Genomic DNA, 13,818 nt, shown 5'->3' with positions numbered 1-13,818 from the left:
ACTACAACATAGGATGAAAATATTAATGAGCTCCAGAATGTTTCTTGAGATAGTGCCTGCCAGGGTCTCACCTGGACCAATCAAAGTGGTCTGGACATCCCTAGAAAACCAGCATATGACCTTCTGAGGATGGATGATCCGTCATCTCCCCTTTCTAGCTAGAAAGGCACAAATCACCCTCAGTGGGGCACGAGTCAGACTCAGAGGGAGCCAGAACTGGGGTAGAAGTCCATAGTTGGGCCTCTAGAGTCAGATAGTCTGAGTCTGAATCCTGGCTCCAGCATTTACTCCTGTGTGACCTTGGGCAAGTTACCTAATATCCCTATGCCTTGGTTTCTTCAGCTCTAAAATGAGGCTGATATTAATAGTACCTGCCACCCAGGATTGCTTTGAGGATTAAATGAGAAATGGATGTAAAGCCTTCCACAAAACATTCCACAAAAGTTCATGGCTGTTATTCCTATCCTTGTTCTTATTCCTCCAAGTGATAGCAGGGTAAGAATGGGGTGGGAGTGACACTTCTCACAGAGATTTCTCTCACTGGAGCTCTCTGATCCTCTTTTGTTCTGGCTCAGAAGAGGCTCCCTCCAGACCATGCAGTAACAGGTAATCCCCAGGTTGTCCCTGGCCATCAACAGAGAGTGTAAGAATATAGAAATCGGGCTTCCCTGGTGGCACAGTGGTTGGGAGTCCGCCTGCCGATGCAGGGGACATGGGTTCGTGCCCCGGTCAGGGAGGATCCCACATGCCGCGGAGCGGCTGGGCCCATGAGCCATGGCCGCTGAGCCTGCGCATCCAGAGCCTGTGCTCCGCAACGGGAGAGGCCACAACAGTGAGAGGCCCGCGTACCAAAAAAAAAAAAAAAAGAAGAATATAGAGATCTGCTCGAGCAGTTAGAAACCTCAGAGTTCTTGAAAACTTCAGTGTCTCTGGAGTAAGTAACCATGGTTTCAGAAACCCCAGATAATGTAGTCCTAGTAGTCATATCATCAGTATTCTCAGAATCATTAGGTACTCAGCTTAGGGATGCTTGGAACCCTAAGATAGATATTGGACTTTCCCCTAAGATCTAGTTCTCAGATTTCTAGTCAGGATTCAAGCCTCTAAGAAAGGGAAGTGGGGATTAAACTCCACAATCAATTCAGCTCCTTGCTGCCCAGGAAACTCTGAGGCAAGGTCCATATCAAAACAGCCCTTGAGACCAGGCTTTGGATCAAGAACCTGAGGTTCAGGTCTTTTCCACATGACTATAAACAACTCCTATCTCCTCTATAAGTCTTAGTTTCCTCATCAGAAAAATGGAGATATAAAATCTCACGGGTGTTCTGAAAATATTAAAGGAGATATGTCTAAAGCGGCCAGTATACATCCTATCACAGAAATCAATAATTGTTAGTTACATTTTCATTCCTTTCTTCTGATTTTGTACTGAATTTATGGTATGGTTAGGATATGTTCTTAAGAAAATCAGAATTATTCATGGTTTGCTGTGTGCTTCTGAGAAGACTTAATTCCCTGAATGAATGTTCCGTTGTGTGCCTCTAACCCAGAATAGCAGCCCAGAGTTATCAAACAAAAGCCTAAGAGTGGATGGAAATGTGGGGTTCACTCTGGCCCTCTGTGGACCTCTGAAGGGCAGACATTCTGAGCCATGGGTGCTTGAGATGAGCAGAGATCGTAACCAGAGAACTAGCATGTGGTCTTTGAAGGAAAGTTGCCCTGTTACCTCCCAAATCATGTTGGAATCATCAGAAGTCTAGAATGAGTCAGGGTTACCCCTGAGTAGGGGGTTAGAGTCAAGGACATCCAGCCAACAGCAGGGTAAGAAGAAAGTCTAGCCTTATAGGATGAGGCAAAATCACCATCTGTGTCCTGGGAAGGCCAGGGACTGTGTCAGTGAGGTTCCTGATGCTATTACATTATTGTTGGTTCCAGTGTATGTCAACTATATATGATTGTCCACGTGACTATTTTTCTGTAATTATTTGCAATTTTTTCTCTCCGTGTATTTAGAAAACCATTTTGAAAATGTCAACCTGTCTAGTCGCTCTAAGGGAAAACTACAAAAGGGGCTTTATTGTTTTGGGGGCCAGATTATGGCAGCTAGACATGGTGGGAGCCCAGAAACAGAGAGACACTCACAAGGGAAATGTAAGACTCAGAGGAACAAAACAAGGCCCTTGGAACACCTCTCCCTCCTCACCTTTGGGGGCTTCTCTCTTCTCCAGGGTCTATGTTTCAGACATGCATTCATTCAGCAAGTGTTTGTTTAGGGTCTGCCTTGTGACAGGCTAAGTGCTAGGATACAGTGGTGAAGAAGAAAGATAGTGTCTCTTCTCTGGTGGAGCTTTCAATCTAGTGGCAGAGACAGACAGTAATAGAATAAATATATGTTATATACTACGATAAGTTCCATGAAGAAAAATATAAGAAGCTGTGGAAATAGGTAGCAGGTTCCTGAGCTAGTCTGTGGAGGGGGCTGGGAAGAACAAGCCAGGCAGGCCTTTCCTAGGGAAGTGACATTTCAGCTGAAAAATAACAGAATGAGTTAATTGAATAAGGGAAACCAGAGGCAGCTTCTAAAACTAATAGTCCCCTAATTGAAATTCATAGTTGAGGCAAGTTGCATCCTTCCCAGGCAGGCCAATTATTATTTTTTTTTTTGTGGTACACGGGCCTGTCGCTGTTGCAGCCTCTCCCGTCGCGGAGCACAGGCTCCGGACGCACAGGCTCCGCGGCCATGGCTCACGGGCCCAGCCGCTCTGCGGCATGTGGGATCTTCCCGGACCGGGGCACAAACCCATGTCCCCCGCATCCGGCAGGCGGACTCTCAACCACTGCACCACCAGGGAAGTCCCAGTTTTTTTTTAAGTTTTTTTTTTTTTTTAAAGTTATTTATTTATTTATTTTTGGCTGTGTCGGGTCTTCGTTACTGCGCGGGGGCTTTCTCTAATTGCCGCGAGTGGGGGCTACTCTTCGTTGCGTTGCGCAGGCTTATCACTGCAGTGGCTTCTCTTGTTGTGGAGCACGGGCTCTAGGTATGCGGGCTTCAGTAGTTGTGGCACGTGGGCTCAGTAGCTGTGGCTCGTGGGCTACAGAGCGCAGGCTCAGTAGTTGTGGCGCATGGGCTTAGTTGCTCCACAGCACGTGGGATCTTCCCGGAGCAGGGCTCGAACCCGTGTCCCCTGCATTGGCAGACGGATTCTTAACCAGTGCGCCACCAGGGAAGTCCCAGGTAGGCCAATTTCTTTGTTTTTCAAAACCAATTCAAATGCTCTTCCCTTGTGACAGCATTTCTTCTTTCTCTTCTATTCATAAATTTCTTTTGGTCTTCAACCATGGGGAATTCTTTTGCTTTGTGTTGCTTATGTGGAGTACACACACCTAGACTAAAATGCCTGGATTCAGATCATCCGTGTAACCAGCTCCAGAGTGTGGCCCACAGGAGATCAAAATATAGCAGAGGTCTGATTGGTTGAACTTGACCATTGTGTCGACTGCTTGATCAGGCGTTCACAAGGCTTCAGACTGCCGTAAATGCGTCTGCATGTTACATTTTATATAATACATACAAGTTTTTTTTTCTTCTAAGAAAATACTCAAAAAGTCAATTTGAAAGAATGAATGGCTCCAAACACATTATCTTGGAAGTGTTTGCTGCAGGTTTGGGCAAGGCCTGTAGCCTCAGAGACGTTTGAACATGTGAGATCTGGGAACTCCTTTGGTGACTACCACCCGTGCCCACAGGCTCTGGTTTAAAGGGGATGGCACTGGCATGGAAGCATTGTGGAGTGCTTGTTGGATAATCAGCAGCATAGTTTAGCTTATTATATTCAATGTGACTCAGTAAACATTTATTAGGCATCTTTCAGCATGGGGATAAGAGCTCTAGTAATAATAACGATAATAATAATAGTAATAGGAACTATCGTATACTGTCAGGCACTGTGCCAAGCATTTTGCGTGGATTATTAAAATGTTAATTCTCATAACAGCCCTATGAAGCTGTATTAATATTTCCATGAAAAAAGTGAGGCTTGGAGAGACTAAGAAACTTGTCCATGGCCACACTTAGTAAAAATAACCTTACTTATTAGGCCAGGATTTGTATATAGGACCTAAGACTACAATATACTGTCTTCACTTCACACTGGTATGTCATTTTTCAAACAAAGAAATTATTGTGCCCAAGAGAGGTTATATAGACATTTCAGAGCCCTGTGTATTTACCCTGAAAATAATATCTAGGATTTGTTGAGCAATGCTTTTTTTCTTTTTTTAAATTATTTTTATTTATTTTATTTTTAGTTGCGTTGGGTCTTCGTTGCCGCACGTGGCCTTTCTCTCGTTGTTTCGAGCGGGGGCTACTCTTCGTTGCTATGCACAGGATTCTCATTACGGTGGCTTCTCTTGTTGCGGAGCATGGGCTCTAGGTATGCGGGCTTCAGTAGTTGTGGCATGTGGGCTCAGTAGTTGTGGCTCACGGGCTCTAGAGTGCAGGCTCAATAGTTGGGGCACACAGGATTAGTTGCTCCGCAGCATGTGGGATCTTCCTGGACTAGGGCTCGAACCCGTGTGCCCTGCATTGGCAGGCTATTCTTAAACACTGCGCCACCAGGGAAGCCCCGGTTGAGCAATTCTTATGTGACTGCCATGTTACCTTAAAATCTTCCAACTCAGAGGTGCTCAACTGATCTGATGTTAGAATAATCTGAGAATTAAAAAACAAAATCATTTCCCAGGTCCCGTCCCCAGACGAATTGAATCAGGATCTTAGGGGATAGGACCTGGGAGTGGGATATTTTTTTAAGTTCCCCAGGTGGTTCTGATACACAGAGAGGGTAAAAACTCCTGCCCCAAATCTCATAATACATTCAGAAGGTACATATCATTAGCCTCATTTTATGTGTAAGCAGACTGAGTCTCAGGGAGGCAAAGTGTCTTGCCCAAAGTTACAGCAAAAATGTGGCAAAGTCAGGATTTAATCCTTGGTCTGATTCCAAAGCCCATATTCCTTTGGCCCTCCAGGTGGTTGCCTACATGACAAGTTGGCATTCCCTCTAACTCCAGGCAGTGTTCACTGGGCTTTGAGGTTGTACTCAATGAGCAACTCCTCTCTTCCTTCCCCCTATCTCCTGCCCTCTCCTCCCCTGCCCAAAACCCCACCACCAGAGTCAACCAGATTTCATTATCAGGAGTTCACACAGATATACTGGGTTGATGCCACTGCCTTTGGGTGATAGCAGTTCAGGGTAATGCCCAGCATGGGCCTCCCAACAGTTCCATATCCTCCTGGCCATGTATCAACATTCCTTCCTTGAATCAGCCTGAGAAGACAATAGCCCTGAGCTCATAGCACAGCAAGTTGCTTTTCTGGGCAGAATAAAAATAAAAAATAAAAAATTTAAAAAGCAAATACTTAAAAAGTCAAATTAAATATCACAGGGAAAAAAGGCAAAATCATGAAAAAATGTGGTCAATCATTAGCAGAGAGGTTGAAAAGACACGCTCCAGTTGCTTTAAAAACTCACAGAAACCAGGTCTCCTTAAAATAGTTTTACAAAGTACACTGAGAATTCCATGCAGTAATATGAAACATAAGTCCCCCTGCTGCCCCGATCACGCTTCAGCTGGCTAAGCTGAAGGAGCTTGACATTAACCCAAGGCCCTGCAAAACTCAACAGGAAAGTGCAATGCAGACACAGTTGCAAACCTGCCCCATATGTGTACATTTTCTGCTCCATTAAAATGACTTGGACAAGAGGCAAAGTACATCTGGCTGGTAGAAAGAGGGAGTTAGGGGAGGCGCAGGGAGAGGACAGTCAACCTCATCACAGGCCTCCCACTCCCCAGTCTTGCTTCCCCCCAATCCTTACCCCACACTGCTTCTAGTCTAAAATGTCTAAAATGCAAATATGACCACAGGCCTTCCAGGATTCCCCAGAGCCAGACTGCTTTGTTAATTTTCTTAACTCTATCATGGGGTTTATAATACCCACTTCAAGGGTTCAGTGTGAAATTAATTGAAATCATATATATTTGTTGCCTGGCATGCTTGGTTTGTAAGTAAACTTTGAAGGAAAAGTAGATATCACAATGATCATCACTGAAACCAGGTCATATGAGGAGAGATAGGTGAAGGAAGTGAAGATGTCTGGGCAGAAGATAAACAAGATCCTAATGAGATAGGATCCCCAGTTCTTCCATATCTGATGGGCTGGCATGAGACTCTTGGTGGTGAACCTAGTATGACAGCTACAAGGTGAAAGCTGCTTCCTCAGTGTAGGTATGAAAGACCTTTCTAACAGTCAGTAGTGTCCCAAAGATAAGGCATGCTGGTAAACTTTCCTAACATTAGAACTATATAAAAAGCATCTGGATGAACACTTGGCAGGAATATTGAAGAGGGGATTCAACTGTGATCTGGTTGAACTTGACATCTTTAGCCACCTCTTTAAGTATGAAATCTGTACTTTTGAACTGTCTTTGTGTGCCAATCAATGAATCATCCATCAACAGCTTTAGTTTCTGGTATGTGTAAAGCCTGGAGCAAGTCTCTGGATCAAAGAGGTACTTTGACTCCGGTTTTCACTAGGACAGAGGAGGCACACTTAGTAGGTTCTCTAGAAGCTGTGTTAAAAGACTGACTGTGTGACACACACAGAAAGCAGGAACTCTGGGTGTCTTTCTGTTGCCCTTAGGCTGCTGAAGTGTGTCTCTTTGAGTATCTTGTACATGCCATTGCTTCTCTAGAATCCATTCTGTGCACCTACATGCAAGGTGAATTGAGTCCGTGTTTACTCTGTTGGCATCCATGTCATTATTTGTTCTTTTCTTCTTTCTGGGTTCTTGGAAAATGGAACTGCCCCCTTATGAAAACGATTTACACTGACTTGGATGGAGAATTTGTTTGAACCTGAGGGTGCAGTGATACTTAATATGTTCATGAGTGTGTCTGTCTCACAAGAAGTAGACTCAGTGATCTGCACTTTGATCACCAGGAATGGGAAAGACAGAGCTGGGATTCAGCCCCAACTCTGAAAAGAAGGGACAAATGTTCAGAAAAAACACGCAAGAGGTTTGTTATTCATGCTGTGTCTTTCTTTAATGCATTTGTTTTATAAGCATTTTCTCCCCAGCCCTGTGCTAGGATCCTGGGATGCTGAGGTTACACGGCTTTTTTGTCCCCCCTCAAAGAGCTCATTCTAATGAGGGAAGATAAAAGGTGCTGGGACAAAATAGTAGAAAGAAACTGCCTGTGCTTGAGGAGAGAGGCTGGTTGGGGAAGCTTCAGAGAGGAGGTGACATCTGAGCTGGCCTTCAGGGGAGGCTGAGGTCACTGTGCACTCCAGGAGGAAGAACTTCCCAGGATGAGGGCAGAACCAAGCACAAAGGCTTGAGACCTGATAAAACATGCTCTCTCGGGAAATGTCAAATAGTGTAATGTTTCTGGAGTGTACTGTGTGCAGGAAGGTGGTAGAGATGAGATTGGTAATGTATTTTGAGGCCACTCTCATTTAGATGGGCTAGGAGGTTGGCCATGGTGCTACCTGAAATTATTTCGCAAACAGAGTTTGGAGCTTCATGGTATTTCATTAAATATGGCCAACTCTGCACGACTCATCTTGCGAATTATCAGAAGTCTTGCTACACATTACTTCCCCTTGACCACCATAGGAATGTATTCTTAAAATAAAAACTCATGTAAGATCAGTCCAAAGAAATCATAATCATGAAGATAAACCTGCTGGAACAATTCAGTGTGGCTCCTCTTTTGTCCACAAGTATGTGGGGCAACAAAGGTTCAACATCTGTATCAGGACAACATGTGTTCATAACTGGCTGTCACTGCATATATGCCAGAGGCTAAGTTGAAGGGAACTAGATCTGACCTGTATGTTTGGATCTGGGAGCTGCATGTTGATGGCCCTCCCCAAATCACAGTGAAATAATCTGGAGGGTTTTGGTTTATCTACTTAATCATTAGTGTAGCTGATCTGAAACGTGAGCCCAGCGCTTTTTAAAAAAAATAACGTGTAATGCTTTCTGATTATAAAGTAATCCCTGCTTATTGTGGAAAATAGTTATATAAACACACAAAGGAAAATAAAATCGCCCACCACTACTAAGAAACAACATTTTGGCACATTTATTTTGTCTTTTTCTTACAGGTTGAGTTCATTAAAATGAATTCTTAAAAAAATATAACATTTAATTCAGCCTGCCACCTCAATTCAGCATTCCTCTATGAGAACATTTTTCTCACCATAACATAATTACTTACTTACACTTTTTTAATACTTTCAGACCAGATTGTAAGGGTTTCCAGGACAGAGAAGGTGTGTTATTCATATAGTAACCTAATTTGGGCACAGGAATCCAACATTGAGACTCAAGTTCTGGTACACTGTCTTACACCACAAGAGATCCAGGTGTTTGTGCTGTCTGTTCATCTCTCTACCACCAGCCTTTAGCCCAGAATCTGGCATGTAGCGCATACCCAGTGTATATTGGTCGCTTGAATAAAAGTATGGGTGTGACTGAATGTGGATGTTTATTTATTATTATTTTCACCCCAAATTCACTGAGCCCCTATCAGGTGCCAGGAATATAAGTAGTCATATCTGATACAAAGCCCACACTCTCAGAGGCGTCAGTGCAAGGATGCTGACCCCCCTCTAATGTAGGATGGGGTTCCTATGACACATAGCCCAGTCAAAACTCCTCGAGGTGCTCCAGAAACGCCCAGCTAGCCCTGGGTTTGCCTTCTTCCGACCACGACCACCCCTCCGCTCCCTGCTCATTCCAACTGGTCCCAGTTCAGTGACAGGCATTCTGTGGAGGGGTGCTTCACTGGAGGAAGACTACAGGGGAGAAAAGCTACACTGCTTCCTCCAGCTGAGAGGGGCCCTTGACAAACACTCCACTGCCCCAGCCAGCTGGTCCAACTGGAAATCCCAGATAAGCCCCAGTTTCTGGTCAGAACTAGTTTGGCAGCACAGGGGGAACATTTCTGGCTGACTGACCCTCCCCACAGGGGAGCTGGCGGTTTTTGCGAGAAAGAAAAAAACAAAAAAACAATGAACTAAAGGGGTTGAGAGGAGCGGTTTCAATTATTTGATACACTCCAAAATTCTGCTCTCTTGCAAGTGCAAGTTTACACTTAGGAATCCAAACAAGATTGCCCCCTGCCCTGCATTTAGTCTCTCACACTCTCCTCTCCTGTGCAGTGCAGTTTTGTTGCAATGCAATTTGTTTTGTAGCGCGACCGTTGAAGCCACAAATCCTGCACGCGGCGCGACTTTGAATATTAGTCAATGCATTTTTTTCCTGCAAGGCTATTGTTATTATCATTATCGCGATTTAGCGTCTCTGCCCTTTCCCCTCCCTCGGCGAATCGCGCTCCGGCTGTGATTGCTCGGGTCTGACTTCGCGAGTGGCGGTGCGCTTCCAAACCCCCTCCTCCGCCCCCCGCCCCCCTCCCTCCAGGTTCCGCGCCCAGGCGAGAGCAGCCGATTGGCAGAGCGGTGCTTTCAGGAACAATAACAGCGGGGGGAGCCCGGGTCCCGGGAGCCGCCCCCGCCCCCCGGCCCGGCCGCGCGGCTCGCGCCCCCCGCCGGCTCCCCACCTCCGCGCCCGCCCCGCGGGCTGACCGGCCGACCGGGGCCCGCCCCCGGCGCCCACCATGTACGCCTTTGTGCGGTTCCTGGAGGACAACGTCTGCTACGCGCTGCCCGTGTCGTGCGTGCGCGACTTCAGCCCCCGCTCGCGGCTGGATTTTGACAACCAGAAGGTGTACGCCGTGTACCGGGGTCCGGAAGAACTGGGCGCCGGGCCCGAGAGCCCCCCGCGCGCCCCCCGCGACTGGGGCGCGCTGCTGCTCCACAAGGCCCAGATCTTGGCGCTGGCAGGTGAGCGAGCGGTCCGGGAGGGACTCGGGGGCCGGGCGGGGGCCGGGAGCCGGGGAGGGGGCCGGGGGGAGCCGCTGCTTGTTCCGGCCCCCTTCTCCTGTCCCGTAGGCTTTTCTTTAGGGGACGGGGTGTCTCTAGAAGGCCAGACCAGTTAAAAATACGAGATGGTCCCCTTTGTCTTCCCCGCCTCCCCGACACCTCCCGCACTGTCAGCCTGTCTCCATCTCTCTGTCTGTCCTACTCTTTCTGTTTGTCTCTTCTCGGCTCCCTCACTTTCCTGTTCTCTCCCCGCCTGTTTGTACCTTCATTTCTCTGTCTCTCACCTTCTCTTTACCTCTCTCTCAGTTCCTTCCCTCTCTGCGCCTTCTGTCTCCCCAAGTTTCTCTAGCTGTCTGTCTCTCCCTTTAAGGCCCTTAGTACTGCCTGGGAGTGAGAGGCAAGGCTTGATATTGTCAGACTCTGCCAGGTGGGAGTCCCTCTTTACAGAGGGAAGCTATGACATCCTTGTCTCATTCGGGCCATCATTGGACAGGATGAAGAGGCCTCGATCACTGGGTACTGGGTGCCACTCTCTCCTGCCCCTCCCTGGCTAGGTGGCAGAGGTAAAGCAGTAGTGGCACTTTAGCATCCTTCAGACTCCACACCCCTATTGAATCTCCCAGAAGGCTCTCTGAGTGAGAGCTGAGGGCCAGGAAAGAGTTTCTAGGTCAGGATAAGACCAGACCTCCCATTCCTGCTTTCCCAGGGCCCTGAGAAATAGGCAAGGCAGGTGGTCTCATCCCCATCTGACAGATGAAGATCCTGAGGTTCACTTGGTGGTAGGACTAGAAACCAGACCTCTAGCCTCCTTCACCAGGTTCTTTCTGCCGTGCTGAGGCACCTTTTCCTTTGTAAAGTCAGTGGATCCCCTTTCCCAGCTAGTTTTAGGAGGCTTGGGTACAGATATGAGTGGATGAGGAAAGTATCACTTCCATTTTGGGGAGCAGCCTTTGAGCTGTTGCTGGTAAGGAGGGTGTACCTCAGAGTGGACAGAGACAGTAAACCACCCTGCCCTCTGGTTGGAAGAGAAAACCAGGGGTTAGGAGACATTGCTAGCATTTTGTAGTTTGAGACCTTTCCTATTTTTTCCAACTTCCTTAGCTTTCCTTAAGAGATGAATTCAGCATGTATCATATTTAAATTTGGCAAATAAGGAAACTGTGGCTTGAAACAGAGAAGTGACTTTCCTAGGGTCCCATGGCAAGTTAGCAGTAGCTTAGAGCTGTGGTTCATGAAAAGTTCCTTTCCATCACCTCCTGTTGCCTCTGGAAAGTAGGTTTGCCAGAGTTGAGGAGTGAAAGAAGAACTGGAACCCTATGAGCACCTGGGGCCCTTGTGGACAGACTGTGTCCTGACCACCTCTCTGGCAAGCCCTGGGGCACAGTGGTATAGACCACCCCCCCACCACGCAACACCTGGGCATGCCTGGGGCCAGAAGAACAGAATGAAGCAAGTATGTAGAAAAGGGAAACCTTTGTAGCGGATTAGGTTTTATTTCATTTGTTTGCTTGCTTTTAATTACCTGAAGGAAGGGATTAGGAGATTTTTCCCCAAGAGTACAGTATAGGCCTGAGGAGGTTACAGGTAGGTTGTAACCTTAGCTTCCCCTTGGCTAGAAGAAGAGAAAGCCTGCTCTAATGATTCTATTATACTCCTAGATCTGGAAGGGCCCTAGGAGGCGGGGAGTGATGTGGTCAGAAGGAGTCAGTGGTAGGTAGGTGTTTTAGTGTGTAATAGCTGCTTTCCTCTTTTAGAGATTGTCCCTGCATCCACTTATTCATGCAGTAAACATCACCACTGTGCTTTGCTCTTCAGGCACCGCAGAGAGGCTGCTGAGGCAGATGGCAGCCCCCACAGACTCTGAGTTTGGAAATTGACAAAAGTCTTCTTCAGTAAGACACATGTAATTATTGGTGTGAGGACCATGAATCTTGAATCTATAGACTGTTCATCCTCCAAGTTGGAACGTTGATAAATCTCTAGGGTTATTGAAAACAGACAATTAAAATAACACACACACACAAACAGACCTAGGCAACATCTGGAAATTGGCAGAGTAGATCCAGAGAAGAAGCGTGGCGCCAGTTTGAGCAAAGTGAGTTGAAAAGCACTTTCCTCCACCTCTCTTCAGGTTTTTTTCTTGAGAAGAGCAAGGGGAAGAAAAAGAAACAACTTGCTGTTGACTAGGCCACATTTAGAATTCCAATCAGCTGGTTAGCTTTTAAATTGGAGCCACTGTCCTGGCTCCAGACCTGACTGGAAGGGCCAGGGTAGGTTTGGGAATTCGTTTGTCCTGGAAGAACTCCCCCATGTGTCTTGAAACCCCATCTTGGATGTGGTGGCTCCGAGAATTGCTTGCAGTGACTTCGTCTTAAGGAGCTCATCTTCTGGCATCTCCTAGTTGTGAATACCACGGTGCTGTGGGACCAGATGTGAGGCGGCAAGCCCTCAAGCGGGAGGCAGAGATAGCTATGTTTTTGTGCATTAGCCATGAGTAATTAATCCCTCTCTGGCACCAAAAGCGTAGTTTCAGGAGCAGTTCGGGGCCGTTTTATGGCTTTTGGTGAGAAGCGCGGTACTTTACCGTTTGCCCAGGCCAACTCAGAGCTGTCTTCAGGTGTACCTCTTCTTGTATCCAGGAAATGTCAAAGCCAGCTGCTTTGGGACTTTGCATTTTCCAGCATATGCTGGTCTACATCATGGTTTCCATGTGTGTCAGACCCAGTATATAGCCTTGATTTCAGTTCAAGGGGAGAAAACAAACACACCTTTACTGACAGTCTTACTTTGTGCCTGTGCATTATCTGTTAGTCCTCCCCGGGACCCTGTTGGTAGAGATTGCCGTTGTTACTATTTCCATTGTGTAGATGAGGACAACTGAGTCTCAGAGACTCCTCTCCAGCTGTATAGCTAACAAGTGACAAAGCCAGACTTGAAACCGAGGTCTTCCAGTGCCAGGCCCCCACTTGGAAGTCTCCTTTGTAAAGTAGCTGATGTTCTCGTCAGCCACACAGCAGGCTTGGAAGGAATGAAAGGCAAGAGAAGAACTGTCCGTGAAGCTGACAGTTCAAGTCAAGTTTTCGAGCCCAGGAACAGTTTTAGATGCTGAGTTTTCCAGCCCCTTCTGTTCTTCCTCTCTCACCAGCCTCCCTCCTACAGAGCACACGCACTTTCCTCTCTGCTAAGTTGTCATTTTCCTCAGGAAATCTCAGAAGAGCTCCCATCCTCCATGGTCCACGTAACTCAAGGTGTGGCTCACCTTTGGATGTGGTCTCCTTCGTCACTCTCGTTTATTTGCCAGACAGCGTGTTGAAAATGAGAACAACCCATTTGGAGAGCTTACCATTATCTAAGTGCAATCCAGTCTGCTACTGGGGCTCATGGTATTGAATTTATGGTTTTTTTTTAATGGGGCCACAACTGGTTTTTCTCAGCTCAGAGTCTTAAAATTCTATGCCATTCTATCCAGGCACTTTGGCTATGTTATCGTTATTTGGTGTGCTAAATTCCTTTTGTTGTCAAATGTCCCCCTTCTACTTCCTATACACCAGGCCCGGTGCTGTAATAAGCGAATACTCCAGTGCGCCCGCAGGTCTGAGGTCCTGGGACTGAAATGACAGCACAATCCAGGCGAAACAGAAGTTAACTTTTCAGGCCCTGCCATGTAGGGTTTCTGTCCGGGCAGAATGACAGGGAAGAAATGGGCATCGTCCTCAGGGTGAGTGTAGTCTTAGGGCCCAATGTACGTGCTAAATAGAGGTGGAAGCCAGGCACCAGGGCAGCACAGAGAAAGGGCCCATTCTAGGTGGGCTTTGTGGTTTATCTTGTACATCTTTCCAACTCTACCACCACTGCCCACATCCAGGCG

At 46.9% G+C, this 13,818-nt stretch overlaps 2 protein-coding genes across 2 annotated transcripts in view; both read left to right on the top strand.

Annotated features, from left to right (window-relative positions):
* AGBL4 (AGBL carboxypeptidase 4) overlaps positions 1-13,818 on the top strand; it is a 1,274,144-nt gene that overhangs the window by 1,009,331 nt on the left and 250,995 nt on the right. The window lies entirely within an intron of this gene.
* The window catches only part of BEND5 (BEN domain containing 5), a 47,889-nt gene continuing 43,746 nt past the window's right edge, over positions 9,676-13,818 (top strand). The window contains exon 1 of the mRNA XM_065886542.1: positions 9,676-9,911. Within this exon, the coding sequence (XP_065742614.1) occupies positions 9,686-9,911 (226 nt within the window). The 5' untranslated portion in view covers positions 9,676-9,685. The remainder of the gene's footprint in view (positions 9,912-13,818) is intronic.

The sequence above is a fragment of the Phocoena phocoena genome, chromosome 1 (assembly GCF_963924675.1).
Source record: "Phocoena phocoena chromosome 1, mPhoPho1.1, whole genome shotgun sequence".
NCBI lineage: Eukaryota > Metazoa > Chordata > Mammalia > Artiodactyla > Phocoenidae > Phocoena > Phocoena phocoena.
Note: the sequence above shows the minus strand (reverse complement) of the source record. Positions and strands in the feature narration are given on the sequence as shown.